The following is a 23634-nucleotide window of genomic DNA, read 5'->3' on the forward strand; positions in this document are numbered from 1 at the left end:
ACTGTCCACAAAACCAAGAGCTGGTTCTTTGAGAAAATCAACAAGATAGATAAACCCTTAACCAGACTAAACAGAGGGCACAGAAACAGTATCCAAATTAACAAAATCAGAATTGAGAAGTGAGATATGACAACAGAAACTGAGAAAATTAAAAAATCATTGGATCCTGCTACAATAGCCTATACTCAACAAAACTGGAAAATCTGCAGGAAAGGGAGAATTTCCTAGACAGATATCAAATACCAAAGTTAAATCAGGATCAGATAGACCATCTAAAGAGTCCCATAACCCCTAAAGAAATAGCAGCAGTCATTGAAAGTCTCATAAACTGAAAAGCACAGGACCAGATGGTTTTAGTGCAGAATTCTGTCTGACCTTCAAAGAAGACCTAACACCAATACTCTTCAAACTATTCCACAAAATAGAAACAGAAGGATCACTACTCAACTTGTTCTATAAAGTCACAGTTATGCTGATACCAAAACCACACAAAGATCCAAAAAAGAAATAGAACTTCAGACCAATTTCCCTTATGAATATCGATGCAAAAATATTCGATAAAATTCTTGCCAACTGAATCCAAGAAAATATCAAAATGATCATCCACCATGATCAAGTAAGCTTCATCCCAGGGATGCAGGGACGATTCAATATATGGAAATCCATCAATGTAATCCACTACATAAAAAAAACCCTTTCTCCTTATCTTTTCAATATTGTACTTGGGGTATTAGCTCGGGCAATTCGACAACATAAGGAGGTCAAAGGGATACAAATTGGAAAGGAAGAAGTCAAACTGTCATTATTTGCAGACGACATGATAGTCTACCTATGTGACCCAAAAAATTCCACTAGAGAGCTCCTACAGCTGATAAACAACTTCAGCAAAGTGGCAGGTTATAAAATCAACACAAGCAAATCAGTGGCCTTCCTATACTCAAAGGATAACCAGGCTGAGAAAGAAATTAGGGAAATGACTCCCTTCACAATAGCCACAAACAGTATAAAGTATCTTGGGGTGACTCTTACCAAACATGTGAAAGATCTGTATGACAAGAACTTCAAGATTCTGACGAAGGAAATGGAAGAAGACCTCAAAAAATGGGAAAACCTCCCATGCTCATGGATCGGTAGAATCAATATAGTTAAAATGGCCATTTTGCCAAAAGCAATATACAGATTCAATGCAATACCCATCAAAATCCCAACTCAATTCTTCACAGAGTTAGAAAGAGCAATTCTCAAATTCATCTGGAACAACAAAAAACCCAGGATAGCTAAAACTATTCTCAGCAACAAAAGAAAATCTGGGGGAATCAGTATCCCTGACCTCAAGCAATACTACAGAGCAATAGTGTTAAAAACTGCATGGTATTGGTACAGTGACAGGCAGGAGGATCAATGGAACAGGATTGAAGATCCAGAAATGAACCCACACATCTATGGCCACTTGATCCTCGACAAAGAGGCTGAAAACGTCCAATGGAGAAAAGATAGCCTTTTCAACAAATGGTGCTGGTTCAACTGGAGGTCAGCATGCAGAAGAATGCGAATTGATCCATCCTTGCTTGTCTCCTTGTACTAAGCTCAAATCCAAATGGATCAAGGACCTCCACATAAAGCCAGACACTCTGAAGCTAATAGAAAAGAAACTGGGGAAGACCCTTGAGGACATCGGTACAGGGAGAAAATTTCTGAACAGAACACCTATAGCGTATGCTCTAAGAGCAAGAATTGACAAATGGGACCTCATAAAATTACAAAGTTTCTGTAAGGCAAAGGACACCATCAAGAGGGCAAATCGGCAACCAACAAATTGGGAAAAGATCTTCACCAATCCTACATCAGATAGAGGGCTAATATCCAATATATATAAAGAACTCAAGAAGTTAGACTCCAGAAAACCGAACAACCCTATTAAAAAATGGGGTACAGTGTTAAACAAAGAATTCTCTCCTGAAGAACTTCGGATGGCAGAGAAGCATCTTAAAAAATGCTCAACTTCATTATTCATTAGGGAAATGCAAATCAAAACAACCCTGAGATTTCATCTTACACAAGTCAGAATGGCTAAGATTAAAAATTCAGGAGACAGCAGGTGTTGGAGAGGGTGTGGAGAAAGAGGAACACTCCTCCACTGCTGGTGGGGTTGCAAATTGGTACAACAACTCTGGAAATCAGTCTGGCGGTTCCTCCGAAAACTGGGCACCTCACTTCCAGAAGATCCTGCTATACCACTCCTGGGCATATACCCAGAGGATTCCCCACCATGTAATAAGGATACATGCTCTACTATGTTCATAGCAGCCCTATTTATAATTGCCAGATGCTGGAAAGAACCCAGGTATCCCTCAACAGAAGAGTGGATGCAAAAAATGTGGTATATCTACACAATGGAGTACTATTCAGTCATTAGAAACAATGAATTCATGAAATTCTTAGGCAAATGGATGGAGCTAGAGAACATCATACTAAGTGAGGTAACACAGACTCAAACGGTGAATCATGGTATGCACTCACTAATAAGTGGATATTAACCTAGAAAACTGGAATACCCAAAACATAATCCACACATCAAATGAGGTACAAGAAGAAAGGAGGAGTGGCACCTGGTTCTGGAAAGACTCAGTGAAGCAGTATTCGGCAAAACCAGAATGGGGAAGTGGGAAGGGGTGGGTTGGAGGACAGGGGAAGAGAAGGGGGCTTACGGGACTTTCAGGGAGTGGGGGGCTAGAAAAGGGGAAATCATTTGAAATGTAAATAAATTATATCGAATAAAAAAATTAAAAAAAAATGCATGGTATTGGCACAGTGACAGACAAGTGGACCAATGGAATAGAACTGAAGATCTAGAAATGAATCCACATACCTATGGTCACTTGATCTTTGACAAAGGAGCCAAAAACATCCAGTGAAAAAAAGATAGCCTTTTCAACAAATGGTGCTGGTTCAATTGGAGGTCAGCATGCATTAGAATGCAAATTGATCCATTCTTATCTCCATGTACTAAACTTCACTCCAAGTGGATCAAGGACCTCCATGTAAAACCAGACACACTGAAACTAATAGAAGTGGAAGACCCTTGAGGACATGGGCACAGGGGAAAAGTTCCTGAATAGATCACCATTAGCTTATGCTCTAAGATCAAGAATTGACAGATGGGACCTCATAAAATTACAAAGTTTCTGTAAGGCAAAGGACACTGTTAAAAGGACAAAATGGCAACCATCAAATTGGGAAAGGATATTCACCAACCCTACATCTGATAGAGGGCTAATATCCAATATATACAAAGAACTAATGAAGTTAGACCGCAGGGAACCAAATAACCCTATCAAAAATGGGGTACAGATCTAAACAAAGAATTTTCACCTGAAGGAATTCGGAATGCCAAGAGACACCTTAAGAAGTGCTCAACATCATTAGTCATTAGGGAAATGCAAATCAAAACAACCCTGAGATTTCACCTTACACCAGTCAGAATGGCTAAGTACAAAAACTCAGGAGACAGCAGGTATTGGCGAGGATGTGGAGAAAGAGGAACACTCCTCCACTGCTGGTTGGGCTGTAAGATGGTACAACCACTTTGGATATCAGTCTGGTGGTTCCTCAGAAAACTGGACATGACACTTCCGGAGGACCCTGCTATACATCTCCTGCGCATATACCTAAAGGATTCTCCGGCATGCAATAAAGACAAATGCTCCATTATGTTCATAGCAGCCTTATTTATAATAGCAAGAAGCTGGAAAGAACCCAGATGCCCCTCAAAGGAGGAATGGATACAGAAAATGTGGTATATTTACATAATGGAATACTACTCAGCAATTAAAATCAATGAATTCACAAAATTTTTAGGCAAATGGTTTGGTCTGGAAAATATCATTCTAAGTCAGGTAACCCAATCACAAAAGAATACATATGGAATGCAATCTCTGATAAGTGGATATTAATTATCCCAGAAGCCCTGAATACCCAAGGCACAAATCGCATAACAAATGGCTCCCATGAAGAAGTATGGAGTAGGTCCTGATCCTGAAAAGGATTGATCTAGCATTGGAGGCGAATATAAGGACAGAGAAAAAGGAGGGAGGTGATTGGGAATGGATGGAGAGAAGAAGGTTTATGGGACATATGGGGAGGGGGGATCCGGGAAAGGGGAAATCATTTGGAATGTAAACAAAGAATATAGAAAATAAAAAATATTAATTTAAAAAAATTACATTGTCAAAAGCCTGGAGTCCATACTTGTTTTCATAAAGCAACAGGAAGCCTGAAAAAAATACCATTGTGGCAAAAGAAATAGGCATTCATAAGAAATATACCAGGAATTAAAATGTATGTTCATTTCCACTGGAAACAGCTATTCTTTCTTAGTGAAAAATACTGTTGTTACTGCAAGAGGTTATTGGTCATTTTAGAATCAAGTGTAAAAATGATAGTTCTATAGCTCTTAATTTGCAATGCAGGTATTATTGAAATCAATAACAAAAACACTGGTGTAAGGGAAATACATCCCACTCTCAATTTACATACTGTATTAGATTTTAAAGAGTATTTTAGATGTCAAACATTTTCTATTTGAATTCTGTTTTTCATTGCAGCTTATACTACTAACCTCAAGTGTAGCCATCAAATAGTTATTAGCACTTGCCACAAGCAAAGACAATTGCAAAGACAGATGGTGATTTCTTATGGTTTAAGATGTGGAGGAAAAATGGCCAATATCAAATAAGAGAGTGTAAATTTAAAGTCACTTATGTTTCACATAGAAGTCATGTTTTAGTTCATTGTCCTTTGTTTTGATATTTGAGGGATTAAAAATAACCCATGATTCTTCCCTTGCAATTTGCAGGACACCCAGAGTACAGATCAACTTAAATGGAGAGAAACTCAAATAAGTTTCACCAGAAGACAAAATTGACCATTCTCTCCAGAGGTTTTCGATATACTATTGGCAGTCTTAGCAAGAACAGTAAAACAACTATAGGAGACAGGGGGCGAGGGGGGGGGCGGGAATAGGGATGGAAGAAGTCAATGTTTCTTTTTTCTTTCTTTCTCTCTTTTTTATTTATTGATTTTTTAATTTTTGAGACAGTGTCTCTCTGTATAGCCCTGGCTGTCCTGGAACTCACTCTGTAGACCAGACTGGCCCCAAACTCAGAAATCTACCACCCGTTGCCTCCCTAATGCTGGGATTATAGGCATGTCCCACCACTGCCCAGCATTTCTATATTTTCAGATGATTATGATTGCATATACAAGTGACCCAAAAAGTATCACCAGGGAACTCTTACAGCTGATAAACATGTTCAGCAAAGAAGCAGGGAACAAAACTAACACATAAAGATTAGTAGCCTATATATAAAAGAAAAATGGACTAAGACAAATATATTATGATTTCCCCTTTCCCAAAGCCTGTAAGTTCCTTATTTTGCTTTCAATCCATTTCCACAAACTGTCTCTCATTAGAACAAAACAATAGACATCTAAATAACAATAATAAAATATAGTATGAAATAAAACCAAAAAAATTGTAAAGGACACACACACACACACACACACACACACACAGAGTAAATCAGAAGAAATACAAAGAAAACTCACATGAAACACAAGTAAATGCAGGCATACATATGCTCAAGAACAGCACCATGGGATTCCATAAAGAAATCAAAACAAGAAGCCATAATACATATGCAAAGGACCTGTAAGGTTACGAAAAATGCCCTGACAAAACATGAGACATACAAACTCAAAGATGCCATTGTGTTTTTTCCCCTTTATAATTAATATATTCATTTTACATCCCGATTGCAGTCCCCCTCCCTTCTCTCTTTCAAGGCCCATGCTCCAATTCCCTTTTTCCTAATCCATCCACCCCTTCTGTTCTAGAAAGTGGAAGTGCCACCGCCCACCCCCCATGGTAAACCACTCCTGGGCATATACCCAGAGGATTCCCCAGCATGCAATAAGGACACATGCTCCACTATGTTCATAGCAGCCCTATTTGTAGTAACCAGAAGCTGGAAAGAGCCTAGGTGTCCCACAATGGAGGAATGGATACAAAAATTGTGGTATAAGACATCTCATTGAAACTCAGGCTTTTTCCAGCTCCCATTGGCCGATAACTCTATCTATCACCAAACCCTGAAATTATTAGGTTATAAATATTATATATTAGACAAGATTAGTCATCTATCTTTTGTGTTTGTATCAAATTTGGAGGTATGTCTTATTTCTTTTGCTTTATTTCAATTTCTTCAAGGCATTTCTTCATATAAATAGAAAAGTTATTCATAAGGACAATCAAGCTATTATTTGATCTGAGCTCTCTTTGGGAAGTAAAACTGATATGGGATTCAACATGCAGATGACCTGATTATTTAACTTCTAGATGCCCTATTTTTCTTTTTCTCACTTTATTAATTAGGATTTCAAAAGCATACTGGGTATGTTACCAGATCTCTTTGGAAAGTAGGTAACCAAGCTTGGAATAGATAAGGACAGGGCCCAACACAGACCACAGTACTGACAACTGGACTCAGATAATGATTGCCATACTACTGATTTACTGATTTCTAGATTGGATTCTGAACTCCAGAACACTGCTTTCTAAAGCTGAGCACCTAACCCACCAACTTTGGTAGAAATGGCTCCTGCTTAGCTTCTGCTTTCTGTTTTTCTCTAAGCTGCTGTCTCCAGCTGGAGCACCCAATGTATTAACTTAGGTCTTGTATTTACATTCTAGATATAGGAAAATCAGAAGAGGAAGTGTTTTGCCACTTGGAAGAAAATGGTAGTAATGTCTAATGTTTATGGAATTCACAGGTGATTGCTTGTTCATCACAGAGTTACTATTAACAGAAAGTAAATTATATGTAAATGAACCACACAAATGCAAATACATAACAAGCATTGAGAAATGTATTCTTTTTAAAAAGAATTACACATGGTTTTTGTTTGGGGTCTGCAACAAAGCTTTTGCTACTACGCAGATATTAGCTTAGAAGCTTGGAATACCCAGACACAATCCACATATCTAATGATGTCCAAGAAGAAGGAAGGAGTGTCCCCTGGTTCTGGAAAGGTTCAGTGTAGCAGTGTAGGGGAATAACAGGACAGGAAGGTGGGAAGGGGTGGAAGTGGGAACAGGGGGAGGGAGGAGGACTTATGGGGTTTTAAGGAAGGAGAGATCCAGGAAAGGCAAAATCATTTGAAATGTAAATAAAGAATATATCGAATAAAAAAAAGAAAAAGAAAAAAGGCAAACTATTTAATGTCAAAGAACACAACATTCCCAAAATTGTTTTATGTATTTGAAAGATCAATAACTTCAAAGAAAATAACTTTATTACTAAAATGAAGACATTCAACATATCTAGGACAAAAGACAACAAAATACTTATAAACCAAATATTAGCTACTTACCCATGACATTTGGTAATAATAAGCCAATATGTTGTCAGCCAAAATTTATAAATGAATGCTCATGTAAATAAATCTAAAATATAAAGTTAGGAAATGGAATTGATTTGCTTATGCTGTAATTCAGACAACTAATAAAATAACAGGCTAGCACATGTATTTCTGAAAATATGCAACTCAAAAAGAGTCAAATGTAATTCACATGCCTCTGAAGATGGAAAGAACAGGTCAACGTCTGAGGAGGTAATAGGCCTGACGAACAGTCATTTGTGGTTGTATCTTGAAAATATAAACTGACCAACTTTTGTTCTTACAGGTGTCAAAATCTAAGACTAAATATACTATGTACAACATCTGGATAGAAAAAGTGTCCTGAATAATAGCAATAGAGACGGAAGAGTTGTTTTACTATGTTAAAATGAGGGATTATCATTCTTATGAAGCTTCTTACAAAAAGAAAAGAAATATATAAGATTTTAGTAATATGAAAACTAACAAGTATTATTATTGTGCTTGATCTGTTGAGCTAACACACATTTGAAGAAATTTTGCAAAGGTGGATTAGAATTATTACTGAAATGCAAATCTTATCAAATTCCATTGCTGTTTATCACCATGTTACAGACATCTGGCAGGATTTCATCCACCTCTGAGTTTCTGACTGTATCCATAGTTGTTCATGAACAAGTAAAGTCATGAGAGCTTAAGAAGTGCTTAGGACCTACATTTTTAATTGACACATAAATGACTTATTTCTACAAACCCTATTGGTCACATCAGTTAAGAGAGTTAAATATGTCATATAATTTGATCCAATAAATCTATTCTTTAGAATTATACAGACAAAGCTTGGTAATAACAAATGCATGTATCAAATGACTTAACAATAATTAAGTATTGAAGATATTTTTATATAGGAAAAATGAGGGAATATATACTGACAAATTTGAATATAAATTGAAAACTGTAGTTCAGGAAAATATCAACTGTAAGACTATGCAAAATCATCTACTAATATCATACACATTTAAACCAAATGTATACTACTAGACAAAAATAATTTTAAAATAAAAATTGGAAAATAAATTATTGACTTAAATTTATAACTTGGTGGTGGACCTAGGACTATTAGTATTATGTTTGTGGTTTTCTTTTTTGTAATTTTGCCTCTGCAAAAGTGTTAGAAATATACTGAAATTGTCAGTATGTCTGCATGTTTATGTATTAGGAAGTAAAAACTAGTGAATCTATATTACAAGGCTATTACATTTTTTATCAATTTAAGGAAAAACACATTTAATGCTAAAATGCAAAGAAATAAGACAATATACTTACATAAGTACATGATTTTATAACATAGTTTATGTATAGGAAAACAAAACAAAACATTCCTCTTCCTTAGAGTTTGAAGAAAACCCAAAGACTAAAATCATTCATGGGTATAATTAAACAGTAATAAACAATGGGCCTAATGATTCCATCCAGCAATATTTTGTATTAAACAATAACTTCCCTGCAACATTCTTTAGGCTCTTATTTCTCAGACTGCAAATAACAGGGTTGAGAGTTGGAGGTAGTACTGTGTAAAAGACAGAGAATAAAAACTGTAAAGCAGTTGGAGAGTCTGAGGTTGGATTTAGATATGTAAAGGTTCCTGTAGAAAAAAACAATGAGACAACAAAGAGATGGGGAAGGCAAGTAGAGAAACCTTAGACCTGCTTTCAGCAGATGGCATCCTGAGAACTGTAGAGAATATGTGGACATAGGAGATGACAATCCCAATAAAGCAGGCAAAGGCCATTACAGCCACGAAATTAACCACTCCCATTATTGCAAGGTAATCATTAGAGCAGGAGAGTTTGAGCAACTGGGCAACATCACAGAAGAATTGGTGAATAATTATGTCACCCCAGAATCTGATAGAAAGTATACCTGTTGCACATAAAGTTCCAGAGATGCTTCCACTGAACCACACAGCTGCCACAGCCCAAGTGCCCATTCTGGGACTCATGATGACTTCATAGTGCAGTGGGAAGCAGATGACCATATAGCGGTCATAAGACATCACTGCAAGAATGGCCTTCTCACTCCAGGCCAAAGTTGTGAAGAGAAAAACCTGAATCATGCACTGTCCATATGAAATATAGCCACTTCGTGCCAGGGAACTGTCAACATACTGGGGAACTGTGACAGAGAGGGATGAGAGGTCCAGAATGGAAAGGTGCTTTAGAAAGTAATACATTGGAGAGTGGAGCTGTGGGTCCAGTGTTGTGATGGTGATAATGATTAAGTTCCCTGCTGAGCCGAATAAGTATGTCACCAAGAAGAGCAAAGCATGCAAGATCTGCAGCTCATGGTTGTCAGACAAACCCATGAGGAGAAATCTACTCACTGTAGTTACATTTTTCATAATCATTTTGAAAACAAAATTTGTTATGGCAGCTGGAAAATAAAGCAGTATGTTAAATTTAGCAGAAAGACATTTGGGCAATAGTTATGTGTTCATTAATATTTATTTCAATAATTAGTCTCTACATACTATCTATCATCTACTATTTATCTATACATTTTTCTGTTTATCTATCTCTACCATCTATCTACACTTGTTGAGAAATTTAAGTGAGAGCACATTTTTTTTTCTCATCTCCATAGAACTCACACTATCCACTCACCTACAGGTGTAGATGTGATCCTCTCAAGGAATGTGTTTTTGTTTGCCCCCTTTAAAAGCACTGTTTCACTGCCACAATTGAAACTCATTCCTTTTCTTTAAGTCATCAATAGCCAGTCAGTGATGGAAGGACTGTGGAATGGGTTTTTAAACATAGATGGGATTGGTTATGTATAGCTCAGACAGGGTACCATGTTACCGATTGAAATAGACATTTTTAGAAAATATACCAGGAATTAAAATATGGTTTGCTTGTCCACGCTATTCTCTCTTAGAAAACAATAATGTCATTATAGCAAGAAAATATTGGTTATTGTTGAATCAAGTATAAAATGCTTTTGAATACTATGCAGGAGTTACTGAAATCAAAATGAAAAATGTTTGCGTAAAGGGAGTGCTCACATGATGCATTCAGATTAGATAACTTATTTCATTTATGGGGTATTTGGGGGACAAGCAGCTTCCATTTGAATTTAGTTACTATCACTAGTACTTGCCTTCAGATGTAGCTACCAAGGAGTTATTAGCTCTTACCAAAAGAAAAGACATTTGCAAAGACAGATGGTGATTTCTTGAGATGGTTTAAGATGAGAGGAAAATGGCCAATATCCAATAAGAGACTGCAAATTTAATTTGGTGTTTCCATTGGTGATTCCAATAGAACTCTTGCTTTAGTTCATGGTCTTTTTCTTATTTGAGGGATTGAAAATAACCCATCATTCTCTCCTTGCAAGTTGCACATTGGTGTTTGGGGGATGATGAGCATAAAATGAATTATCAGCTTTCTGCATGGTTTTCTTGATGTTGTTGTTGTCGTTGTTCCATTAGTGAGTACTAGGCAACAAAATAAAATCAAATTTCATCATATAGTTTCACGCTTTCTTAAAATTTGTGTACTAAGTTGAGGTCACCATTTTCAATCTTGAGGCATTTTTCATTTAATGGCATCTCTTGTAACAGGAAAAACTCAGTCCAGCACGCTCACACCTCTTTCTCAAAGAATGAACCTACATCTGAACACGTGACAGGATGTTGGAATTTCATTGTAATTAAAGTGATCTTATAGCCAAACATGATATTAGAAACTAAGACCCTAGACCTGTGGCAGCATGAGGCTGAATTCAAACCAGTGTGTGCTCCACAGAAAGATCCACCACCTATGGGAAAATAAAACACTGTTAAATAAACTAGATAAATTTGTATCATCTGGTTGAGCTTTTATATTCGAAAGCCTCTTGTCTCCTGCCCAGTGTACCTCAATCATAACTTGAATCATTCTAGAATATCCTCACACTGTTTGATTCCTTCAATACTTCATATACAGAATAGAGATCAGTGCAAATCAAAGATCTCCCAAATATTTCTCAGTTTTCAAATTCTTTTCTTTGATAGTATATTTCTTTGAGGTTGGTAAAATGATAAACATACCTATAATTATTGTTCATAATAAATTTTATATTGGTTCATTTAAATTAATAATTCTATCTGATAAATCAAACTCATTCATTTAATATTAATATTTTAGTCTGACAAATCAAACCAGTACACTGCAAGTTGAGAAAGCTCAGTAATATTGACCATTCATGGAAATCAGTCAGGAGACATGTTTGAGTCCTTCCTAAAATAGGTGTCCATTGATTCACACCAATAACTTCATCATTTGCAGTTATGCATTTAAACAGAAAAAAAATTTACCTGTTCATAGCTTAAGTAACAATATTGACATCGAGTTCTCACAGGTGTCAAAATCTAAGACTAAATATACTATATACAAAATTTGGATAGAAAAAAGTGGCCTGAATAACAGAAATAGGACTGAAGACTTGTTTTACCACTTTAAAATGAGGGATTATCATTCTAATAAATCTTCTTACAAAAAGAAAAGAAATGTATAGGGTTTTAACAATATGAACACTAACAAGGATTTTTATTGTGTTTGATCTCTTGAGCTAACACACATTAGAAGAAATTTTGCAAAGGTGGATTAGGATGATTACTGAAATACGAATTTCATCAGATTCCAGTTCTGTTTATCACCATATTACAGTCATCTGACAGGATTTCATCCAGCTCTGAGTTTCTGACTGTATCTATAGCTCTTCATAAACAAATAAAATCGTGAGTTTCAGAAGTGCTTAGGACCTACATTTTAATTTACACATAAATGACTTATTTGTAGAAAGCCATATGATCACATCAGTTAAGAGTTGAATATTTTATATGCTTTGTTTCAATAAACCAATTTTTTAGAATTATAGAGACAAAGGTTGGTAATTACAAATGCATGTATCAAATGACTTAACAATAATTACGTATTGAAGATATTTTATATAGTAAAAATGAGGGAATATATACAGACAAATTTGAATATAAATTGAAAACTGTAGTTCTGGGAAATTTTAACTGTAAGAATATGCAAATTCATCTACTGGTATCATATACATTTAAACCAAATGTATACTACTAGAGAAAAATAATTTTAAAATAAAATTTAAAAATAAGTTAATGACAAATTTATAACTTGGTGGTGGACCTAGAGCTATTAGTTTCATGTTTGTGTTTAAATTTTTGTAATATTGCCTCTGCAAAAATGTTAGAAATATATGGAGATTGTGAGTATGTCTGCATGTGTATGTGTTAGGGACTAAAAACTAGTGACTCTATATAACAAGGCTATTAAAATGTTTATTAATTTGATGGGACAGCACATTTAATAATAAAATGCAAAGAAATAAGACAATGTACTTCCATAAGTAAATGATTTTATAATTTAGTTTTGCACAAGAGAAGAAAACAAAACATTACAATTCATTAGAGTCTAAGGAAAACCCAATGACTAAAATCATTCACGTATATAATTAAACAATCATAAACAATGGGCCAAATGATTCCAACCAGCAAATGTTGTACTAAATAGTAACTTCCTTGCAGCACTCTTTAGGGTCTTATTTCTTAGACTGTAAATAACAGGGTTGAGTGTTGGAGGTAATACTGTGTAAATGATAGAGAATAAAAACTCCAAAGCAGTCGTAGAACCTGAGGTTGGATTTAGATAAGCAAAGATTCCTGTAGAAAGAAACAATGAGACAACAAAGAGATGGGGAAGGCAAGTAGAGAAAACCTTAGATCTGCTTTCAGCAGAGGGCATCCTGAGAACTGTGGAGAATATGTGGACATAGGAGATGGCAATCCCAATAAAGCAGACAAAGGCCATTAGAGACACAAAATTAATCACTCCCATTATTACAAGGTAATCATTAGAGCAGGAGAGCTTGATCAACTGGGGGACATCACAGAAGAATTGGTGAATTATTCTGTCACCACAGAATCTGATACAGAGTATACCTATTGTGTATAACATTCCAGAGATGCTTCCACTTAGCCACGCAGCTGCCACAGCAAAAGTGCACTTTCTGGGACTCATGATGACCTCGTAGTGCAGAGGGAGGCAGATGGCCACATAGCGGTCATAAGACATCACTGTGAGAATGGCCGTCTCACTCGAAGCAAAGCCTGTGAAGAAAAAAATCTGCAGCATGCACTGTGCATATGAAATATATCCACTTCCTGCCAGTGAACTCTCAACATACTGGGGAACTGTGACAGAAAGGGATGAAAAGTCCAGAATGGAAAGGTGCTTCAGAAAGTAATACATTGGAGACTGGAGCTGTGGGTCCAGTGTTGTGATGGTGATAATGATGAAGTTCCCTGCTGAGCCGAATAGGTATGTCACCAAGAAGAACAAAGCATGCAAGATCTGAAGGTCACGTTTGTCAGAGAACCCCTTGAGGAGAAATCCGTTCACTGTGGTTATATTTTCCATAATTATTTTGGTTATAGAAGTTGTGGTAGGAGCTGAAGAATAGAATAATATATTACATGCAGTGGAAAGACAGACCCTTAGGCATTATTTGTCAATATTTATTTCAATACTTACTCTATATACTCTATCATCTTAGTATATATTATCTATGTAGATATGTGATCTATCTATACTGTACTTGTTTTTATTTATTTTTATTAAACTAATACAATTTATTTTAAAATATACAACTCAGTATTGACATTTTGAAGTCTTCAACATAATTTATAATTGATAAATGCCTCTTAAATATACATGATATCTTCTGAAGCTAAAAGTAATATTCACTTAACCAGTTCTTAACATCTATTTAGAACATTAAACATGATAGAAGTAGAAAAAAAAACTCTTATGAAGTTCTCTATGAAAGGAAATTGCGACACGTTCCTGATTAGACAGGAACCATTCCATCTTCAAGGAAGAATACTCAGTGTAACTGGCTTTACATAATGAATTGAGCAGTGTTCCTTCTGTTTCTCTTCTGTGGAATAGTGTGAACTATACTCTACTTGATGATAAAAGTAAGTGAGATCACATTTTTCTCATCTCCATAGATCTCACACTATCCAATCACAAAGCAGTCGCTAGAGGGGCATGTGCATGTGGTCCATTACTGGTTCTCTCAAGGAATGTGATTGTGTTTGCTCCATGCAAAAGCACTGTTCCATTGCCACAGTTGAAACCTGTTGATTTTCTTTAAGCCATCAATAAACGCACATGATGGACTATGGATGAGTAGGTTTTAAATATACCAGGAATTAAAATATGTTTGCATTTCTACTGGAAAAAGCTATTCTCTCTTAGTGACCAATACTGTTGTTACTGCAAGAAGTTATTGGTCATTGTAGAATCAAGTGTTAAAATGATAGTTCTACTGGGCTTAAATTACCATGCAGGTATTATTGAAATCAATAACAAAAACACTGGTGCAAAGGCAGTACTCACACCCCACTCTCAATTTACATACACTGTTTCATTTTAAAGAGTATTTTAGAGGTCAGATAGTTTCTGTTTGAATTCTATTTTTATTTCATTGCCGCTTATACTACTAATCTCAGGTTTAGCCATCAAATAGGTATTAGCATTTTCTATAAGCAAAGACAATTGCAAAGACAGATGGTGATTTCTTATGATTTAAGATGTGGAGGAAAAATGGCCAACATCCAATAAGAGAATGGGAATTTAAAGTCATTTATGTTTCAGATAGAAGTCATGTTTTAGTTCGTTGTCTTTTGTTTGGATATTTGAGGGATTAAAAATAACCCACGATTCTTCCCTTGAAAGGTGGATGTTGGTGTTTGATGGTTGATTGTAATTTAATGGAGTGTTAGCGTCCTTTCTGTTTTTTTCCCATTAGGGATTTTTATTTAATGAAAACAACATGCCCGGTTTGTATTTTGACATTTTAAGTTCTATGAAATGTCATCAGATATGTTTTGTATCTACCTAAAAATTGCGTGCTTACAAATGCAATTGCGGAATAAAATTTGAGGTCATCCTTTTCAATGTTGAGGCATTTTATATTAAGTGGCATACCTCTTGTAACAAAACAAACTCACCCACCTCCCTCATCCTTCTTTTGCAAGAATTAATTTGATACCAAATAATTCCAAACATACATCCAATGACTTGGTAGGACATTTGAATCTGATTGTAATTTAAGTGGTCTTAGAGCCATCCATGGCATGAGAAAATGAGTCCCTGGACCTGTGGCAGCATCATGCTGAATTCAAACAAGTGTGGGCTCTACAGAAAGACCCTCCATCTATAGAAAAATGAAACACTATTAAATAAATCAGGTAACTTTTGTTTCATCTGATACAACTTTTGCATTTGAAATTCTCTTTTCCCCTGTTTTGTGTATGTCAGTCAAAACTTGAATCTTTCTAGAATATTTCCATACAGTTTGATTTCTTCAATGCCTCATATACACAGTAGAAATCAGAGCAAATCAAAGATCTCCCTTATGTTTCTCATAATTTTCATCTTTCAAAATTCTTTGCTTTGATAGTATTTTTCTTTGAGGTTGGTCAAATGATAAACACATTTGCAATTATTGTTCATTATTTATTTTATATTAGTTCACTTAAATTAATATTTTAATCTGATAAATCAAATTAGTTCAAGTAATGCTAATGTTTTATGTTAATATTTTAATCTGAAAAATCAAACCAGTAAACTGAGACTGAAGAAAACTGAGTAATATTGATCATTCAGGTAAATAAGTCAGGACACATGTTTTGAGTCCTTTCTAAAATAGGCGTCACTTGATCCACAAATAGTTTCATCAGCTTACAGTAAACATTTTGATAGAAAAAATTTAATAATACTTAGCTTAAGTAACAATATTGACATTAAGTTATAATAATTTGTTCATATCAAAAAACATACAGGGACAGGGTAATAATCACATTGACCTTGGCTACATGTCTCTAATGTTGATATCTGAGAGCTAACATCATACTAAGTGAGGTAACCCAGTCTCAAAAGATCAATCATGGTATGCAGTCACTAATAAGTGGATATTAACCTAGAAAACTGGAATACCCAAACTATAATCCACACATCAAATGAGGTACAAGAACGGAGGAGTGGCCCCTGGTTCTGGAAAGTCTCAGTGTAACAGTATAGGGCAAAACCAGAACAGGGAAGTGGGAAGGGGTGGATGGGAGAACAGGGGGAGGGAAGGGGTCTTATGTGACTTTCAGGGAGTGGGGGGGGGCAGAAAAGGGGAAATCATTTTGAAATGTAAATAAAAAATACATCGAATTAAAAAATTTAAAATAAAAGAAGTGCTTTAACTGTTTATACATATGTCACATATGCAAGAATATAACATGTTGTCTTTTCTCATTCAGTAGCTTTCTTACATGATATGTTTATATGAATTTTTAAAATAGGTTTATTTTCAGTAAAGTGCACTGGCTTCCATTTATAATGATAATCTTTATTTTCCAAGCTAAGGTTTTGAGATCGTGTTAGAATTTCCATAAAACGCTTACCATTCCTCATCCAAGTTCAGGAAACTCACTTCAGGATGACTTGTGATATTTGTGGTTCTCCAAGATGAGCAACAATTTCTCGTATTTCTTGTCCATGATTGCAGACTTTTAAATCATATTATGTTCCTAGAGAATAATTGCAGAGAGCTGTCATCTTGTAGAGAGGCGATGGATTTGGAGGTGTACTCTCTTTTGAAAGGGAAATTTGGACTTAGACAAATTTACTTCATTTATTCTGACCACATGTCACATGGGACATAGAGTCCCTAAGGTTTCCACACATTTCCACATTCCAACTGTTGAATGGTTTTGTGATCTTGGTGTTTAGTTGTCCCAGCTCAGTGGTTTGCAGTCCTTACTAGACCTATAAATCTCAAAGGAGCTGATTAGATAACCAAACTGAGTGTCTCTGATTTAGCCATCATAGTCAGTATCTCACAGGGGTAGCTACTGGTATGAATACCTCATGTAGACAGCTACTGTGTAACAAAACTGTACATTTCTGACAGGAATATTAATATATAAATTACAGTAAAAAACATAAGAATTTAGATATTGGTAAGCATAGTTAATTCTATCAGTTAATTTAAAAGTGTTGTAATTACAGGATTTTACCAAAAGTTTTCTGAACATCTGATGGGTGGCATTGTATATAGCTTTGCCTAATTTGAAGCATCAGTTAGTTGTAGATGGGTGATACTGAAATCCTTTCCTGAAAACAATGGAGTTGAGGGACAAAATGGATCATGATATTGCTTTCTCTATTATAAGCCCAGCCATGCTACCAAGTTATATTTCTATAGCTATTCATATTTATGTTTCTACACTGATAAAAGAAGTAGGTAGGTGACTTTCACTGTTCTTCAAGTCCTCAATTCTCCCATATCTTTTCCGTTGTGTAGCAGAAAGCATGTAGACGCTTCTCTACATTCTCTACTTCTCTGTGGACTAAACAGACACAGCTTTCCTCCCTCCCACCTACAGGTTTTTTCACCCTCACTCTCCCAAACTATCCCCATTCATTTTTTTGTCAGCTGTTAACACATAGAAAAACATTCCCTCTGGGAGTCCACAGTGTCCGCACCTGGCAAGGACAAAGACTCTGTATCACTTACACACAGCCAACAAATGCTCCTAAAATCCAGTGAAGGCAAAAGAATCCAAGGAATAGAAAACTCACCCTACAAAGACAAGACAATATATAAACACCTAGAATCACAATTACCCAAAATCTAGTTGCTTAGAGGCCAAAATTAAAACATGATCAAACAAACAGCATAACATGTTTTCACGAGAGCCCAGCCCCCTACTACAATGGGTCCTGAGAAATTGAATATAGTTAAAGCATAATAAAGCAATTTACAGGACACACACAATCACGATCAACTTAAATGGAGAGAAACTCAAAGAAATTTCACTAAAAAGACAAAATTGACCACTCTCTCCAGATGTTTTCTGTATAGTATTGGCAGTCTTAGCAAGAACAATAAGACAACTATAGAAGAAAGAGGGGAGAAAATAGGAATGGAAGAAGTCAAAGTTTGTTTATATAGTTTTTTTTTTTGAGACAGGGTTTCTCTTTATACCCCTGGCTGTCCTGGAACTCACTCTGTAGACCAGGCTGGCCTCAAACTCAGAAATCTGCCAGCCTCTGCTCCCAAATGCTGGGATTAAAGGCATGTGCCACCACTGCCCAGCATTTCTTTTATTTTCAGATGATATGATTGCATATACAAGTCACCCCAAAAGTATCACCAGGGAATGCTTACAGCAGATAAACGTTTTCAGTAAAGTAGCAGGGAACAAAACTAACACATAAAGATTAGTAGACTATATAGAAAAGAAAAATGGACTAAGACAAATATATTATGATTATGATTTCCCCTTTCCCAATGCCTCCAAGTTCCTTCTTACTTCCCTTCCAATCCAGTTCTACAATCTGTCCCTCATTAGAACAGAAAAGAACAGCAGACATTTCAATAACAATAAGAAAATGTTACATAAAATAAACCAAAAAATTGGAACAGAACACAAACACACACACACACACACACACACACACACACACACATACACAGTAAAGCAGAAGAAATACAGCCAAAGAAAACTCATGTGAAACACAAGTAAATGAAGACATACACATGTTCACATACTGCACCCAGGGATTCCAAAAAGAAATCAAAACCAGAAGCAATTATACGTATGCAAAGGATCTGTAAGATTAAGAAAAAATCCCCCCAAAAACATGAGACATACAACTTCAAAGATGCCATTGTGGTTTTTTTTCTCCTTTATAATTAATATATTCACTTTACATCCTGATTGCAGTTTCCCTGCCTCCTCTCTTTCCAGACCCATGCTTCAAATCCCCTTTCCATAATCCAATTTCCCCTTCTCTTCAAAAAAGAGGAAGTGCCACCCCCAGCCCCCATGGTATCCATTTTAGCATACCAGGTTGCCTCAGGACTAAGTGCATCCTTTCCCACTATGGCCAGACAAGGCAGCCCAGCTAGGGGAATGGAATCCAAAGACAGCCAACAGAGTCTGAGTCAGTGATAGCCCCTGCTCCAGTTGTTATGGGACCACTATGAAGACCAAGCTACACATGTGTAGGGGGGCTAGGACTAGTCCTTGGATGCTCTTTGGTTGGTGGTACAGACTCTTTGAGCTTCCATGGCCCCAGGCTTTGTAGGTCTTCTTGAGATGTCCTTGACCCCACTGGCTCCCTCACTCCTTCTGAGTCTTCCACAAGACTCCCTGAGCCCTGCCAAATGTTTGGCTGTGGGTTTCTACATCAGTTTCCATCAGCTGCTGGATGAAGATTCTCAGATGACAGCTATGCAAGGCTCCTACCTGCAAGCATATCTAAGTATCGTTGATAGTGGCAGTGGGCTTATTTGTTTGATATTTTGGTTTATTTTTGTTGTTGTTGATTTAGTTTTTGGAATGAGACTCTGCTGAGGAAAACTAACATTCCATTTGCATTTTTATTTCTGGGTTAGGGATGAGAACTCTGTCCACTTCTCTTCTCAGTACTGGGACCCCATTTGGTGAAATTGTGCAGGCCCTGTGCATCCTACCACAGTCTCTGGGAGTTCAAAGTGCGTTAGTAGTCCTGTGTTCAGAAGGCCTCATTTCCATAGTAGTCCCATCCCCTCTGACTCTTACACTCTTTCATCCCCTCTAACTCTTACCTTCTTTTTGCCTCCTCTTTTGCAGGATTATTTCAGCTCTGCCAGGAAAAAAAATAATAGAGATACTCCATTTAGGAGTGTGTGCTTCTAAGGTTTTCATTCTCTGTATATTGTTCAGTTGTGAATCTCTTTCTTTGTTCCCATATACTGAATGTGGAAGCTTCTCTGAAGATGTTGAGCAAGGCACTTTTCTACAGATATTGCAAAATGCTCCAAGGAATAAATTTATACCTATATCTCCATAGCAATACTGAGTTTTTATCTATATCACTATATGTGTTGGTCCAAGGCAGTGTTTGTAAATGTTCATGTTCTCTGCAGGAAAACCTTCACTGAAAACTAACACATCTTTAAGTAGGAAAAAAATTAAGATGATAAAGTATCCTCAAAACATAATAAACAACCAAAAAATATGAATTGTTGATTCCTATAATTTCTGCTTCTTGATTTTTGGTCCAATGTAGGGTACATATGCTGATTTGGATGGAGGAAAGGAAATGTAGAAAAAGTGAATTATATTTTAATATCAAATTTAAAATAAATACTTTTAAAACAAAGTGAGAAAAAGTGAACTCTCTCAGGTGAGAATCAGGGTTGCCTTCTGCCTCACTTGTTTATACTCAGACTAGCATTTCTGTCTGAGAACAATCCAGCCTGGAGAAAATGTAATGCTTTCATCTGACTTTTACAGAACAAGTGGGTGTTCAAAACAGTAATACTTTAAGTTTGTGTAAGTGATGTAACAAATATGTTTTAATGAGGAAATGAGACAGGATACAGAGTGAACTAAGGGAAATAAATTTATTTAAAATAAATTGAAGAAACATTTCACTTCTTCATTTTCTAAGGATGAATCTGAAAAGCTGCAATCTAACATGTGGAAAAATAAATTCAAAACATGCCATTGAAACTCAGGCTTTTTCCAGCTCCCTTTGGTCAATGACTATCACCATACCCTGGGATTATTCGGTTATAAGTATTATATATTAGACAGCATTAGTCATCTATCTTTTGTGTTTGTATCAAATTTGGAGATGCCTCTTATTTTTCTTTTCTTTTTTTCAAGTTGTTCAAGGCATTTCTTAATATAAATACAAAAGTTATTCATAAGGACAGCCAAGGTATTATTTGATCTGAGATTTCTTTGGAAAGCAAAAATGATATAGGATTTAAAATGTTGATGACTTGATTATTTAACTTCTACACATTCTATTTTTCTTCTTCTCACTTTCTTGATTAGGATTTTAAAAATCATACTGGGTATGTTACAGGATCTCTTTGGAAAGCAGGTAACCAAGATTGGAAAAGATAGGGCCAGGGCTACAAATGACCCAGCACAGATCACAGTGCTGACAACTGGACTCAGATAATGATTGCCATACTACTGATTTAGATTTGTAGATTGGATTCTGAATTCAGAACACTGATTTCTAAAGCTGAGCACCTAACTCACCAACTTTGGTAGAAATGGCTCCTTGCTTACCTTCTGCTTTCTAATTTTCTCTAAGCTGGTGTCCCCAGCTAGAGCAACCAATGTAATAACCTAGTCTTTTATTTACATTCTAGATATAGGAAAATCAGAAGAGGAAGTGTTTTGCCCCTTGGAAGAGAGTGGTAGTAATGTCTAATATCTTTGGAATTCACCGGTCATTGGTTGTTCATCACAGAGGTACTATTGATAGAAAGTGAATTATATGTAAATGAACCACAAAAATGTAAATACATAACAAGCATTGAGAAATGTATTATTTTTAAAAAGAATTGCACATGTTTCTTGTTTGGGGGCCTACAACAAAGCTTTTGCTACTTGTTAGAAAAAAGGCAAACTATTTAATGTCAAAAAATACAACATTCCCAAAATTGTTTTATAGATTTGAAAGATCAATAATCTAAAAGAAAATAACTTTACTAATAAAATGAATACAGTCTACACATCTAGGACAGAAGACAAAAAAACACATATAAACCAAATATTATCTATTTACCCAGGTCATTTGGTAATAATAAGCCAATATTTTGCAGCAAAAATTTATAAATGACTGCTCATGTAAATATATCTAAAATATAAGGTTAGGAAATGCAATTGATTTGCTTATGTTGTAATTCAGTCAACTGATAAAATAACAGGTTACCACGAGTATTTCAGAAAATATGCAACTCAAAACGAATCAAATGTAATTTACATACCTCTGCAGATGGATAGAACAGACTAATGTCTGAGGAGGTAAAAGGCCTGATGATCAGACATTTGTGGTTGTATCTTGAAAATCTAAAGTGACCAATTTTTGTTCTCACATGTGTCAAAATCTAAGACTAAATATACTATATACAAAATTTTCATAGAAAGAATGTCCTGAATAACAGAAATAGAGACTGAAGAGTTGTTTTACCACTTTAAAATGAGGGATTATCATTCTTACAAAAAGAAAATATCGCAGCCATTATCCGTCCAGCAGAATAAGGGAGACAACATGGGAGACTCTTCTCGAAGCAGTTTATTCAGGAAACCTTACATCAGGAAGCCCCTGATCCTAGCCCGCTGCCCCAGTTATATCCAAACCTGCACCAATCAGCGACCGCCACGAAGGGGCTCATGATAGGATTGAGACGATGGCCTGAGAGTGGCCTGATATGACGTCAAAGGGTGCATGCACACTTCTCCAGTGCGTATGTGACTCTTAAAGGGGAACAACAAGATGCAGGGTTGAGTCATGTGACCTGGCAGCCAGCCCGGGCACCATCTTGGGATGGCTGCCACACCCGTTCTCCCTTCTTTATTAATAAAATGGCAGAGAAAATGCCTGGCTTAGGTTGTCCCGAGTGACAATGCTCCTTTCCCGTCCTCGGGAAACAAACAGCATTGGTTTGTTCCCTTTCTTAGGTTGGTAGCACGTCCATGGAATCTTACCCATCATTGACTACTTTTCTAGCATGCCGAGCCACACTTGTGGGGATTGACCCACCTCAACAGCCGAGAAGGCTTGCACCACTAGTGCTTGGTGTCTCAATTGTCTCGTCCTCATTTTACACAGGCACCACTACATGTGGAAGCTGATCAAAATCAGGCATATGGCTAAAGACCCAATTCCCGCCCACTCCTTCAGGCAGGACATGGCTTCGGTGATCCAGCCAGCCAGGCCACGAGCAAGAGAAGCATCCACTCGCGTGACACTTCACTATGAGTGGGAGCAGCCCCACTAACAGCATCCAAGGCTTCATCTTCCTTGCTCTGCGGAGTAGATTGTGGGGTGATTACTCGTGTCAATCGTTCAGGGATATCCTGGTCCTGTGGAAAGACACAAACAGACCCTCTCACCCAGATTAACACAGGATCAGGGCCATATCATTTTAATCAAACTCTCAGGCTCTGATCCAAAATACTGCAAGCACTGCTGAATTCCCATCAACACTAACTGGGCAATAGCTGTAGGATCATGAGACAATGTTTAAATACTTCCCAGGGGAAAGGCAGGCCCG

General features: G+C 36.4%; 1 protein-coding gene across 1 annotated transcript; it reads right to left on the reverse strand.

Annotated features, from left to right (window-relative positions):
- Positions 1-9064: 9064 nt before the first annotated feature.
- Positions 9065-23069, reverse strand: LOC127673276 (olfactory receptor 14J1-like). The gene is made up of 3 exons (XM_052168852.1): positions 23066-23069; positions 12995-13954; positions 9065-9870 (listed from the first exon to the last, which is right to left on the reverse strand). The coding sequence occupies exons 1-3, from the start codon at positions 23067-23069 to the stop codon at positions 9065-9067; spliced, it is 1770 nt and encodes a 589-aa protein (XP_052024812.1).
- Positions 23070-23634: the final 565 nt, after the last annotated feature.

Source organism: Apodemus sylvaticus, chromosome 22 (genome assembly GCF_947179515.1).
Source record: "Apodemus sylvaticus chromosome 22, mApoSyl1.1, whole genome shotgun sequence".
Lineage (NCBI taxonomy): Eukaryota > Metazoa > Chordata > Mammalia > Rodentia > Muridae > Apodemus > Apodemus sylvaticus.

Coding starts and splice junctions, on each gene's coding strand:
- LOC127673276 (XM_052168852.1), bottom strand. Junction 9,871..12,994: donor ATTTAGTACAACATTTGCTG/GTTGGAATCATT, acceptor TTTATTTTCCAG/CTGCCATAACAAATTTTGTT.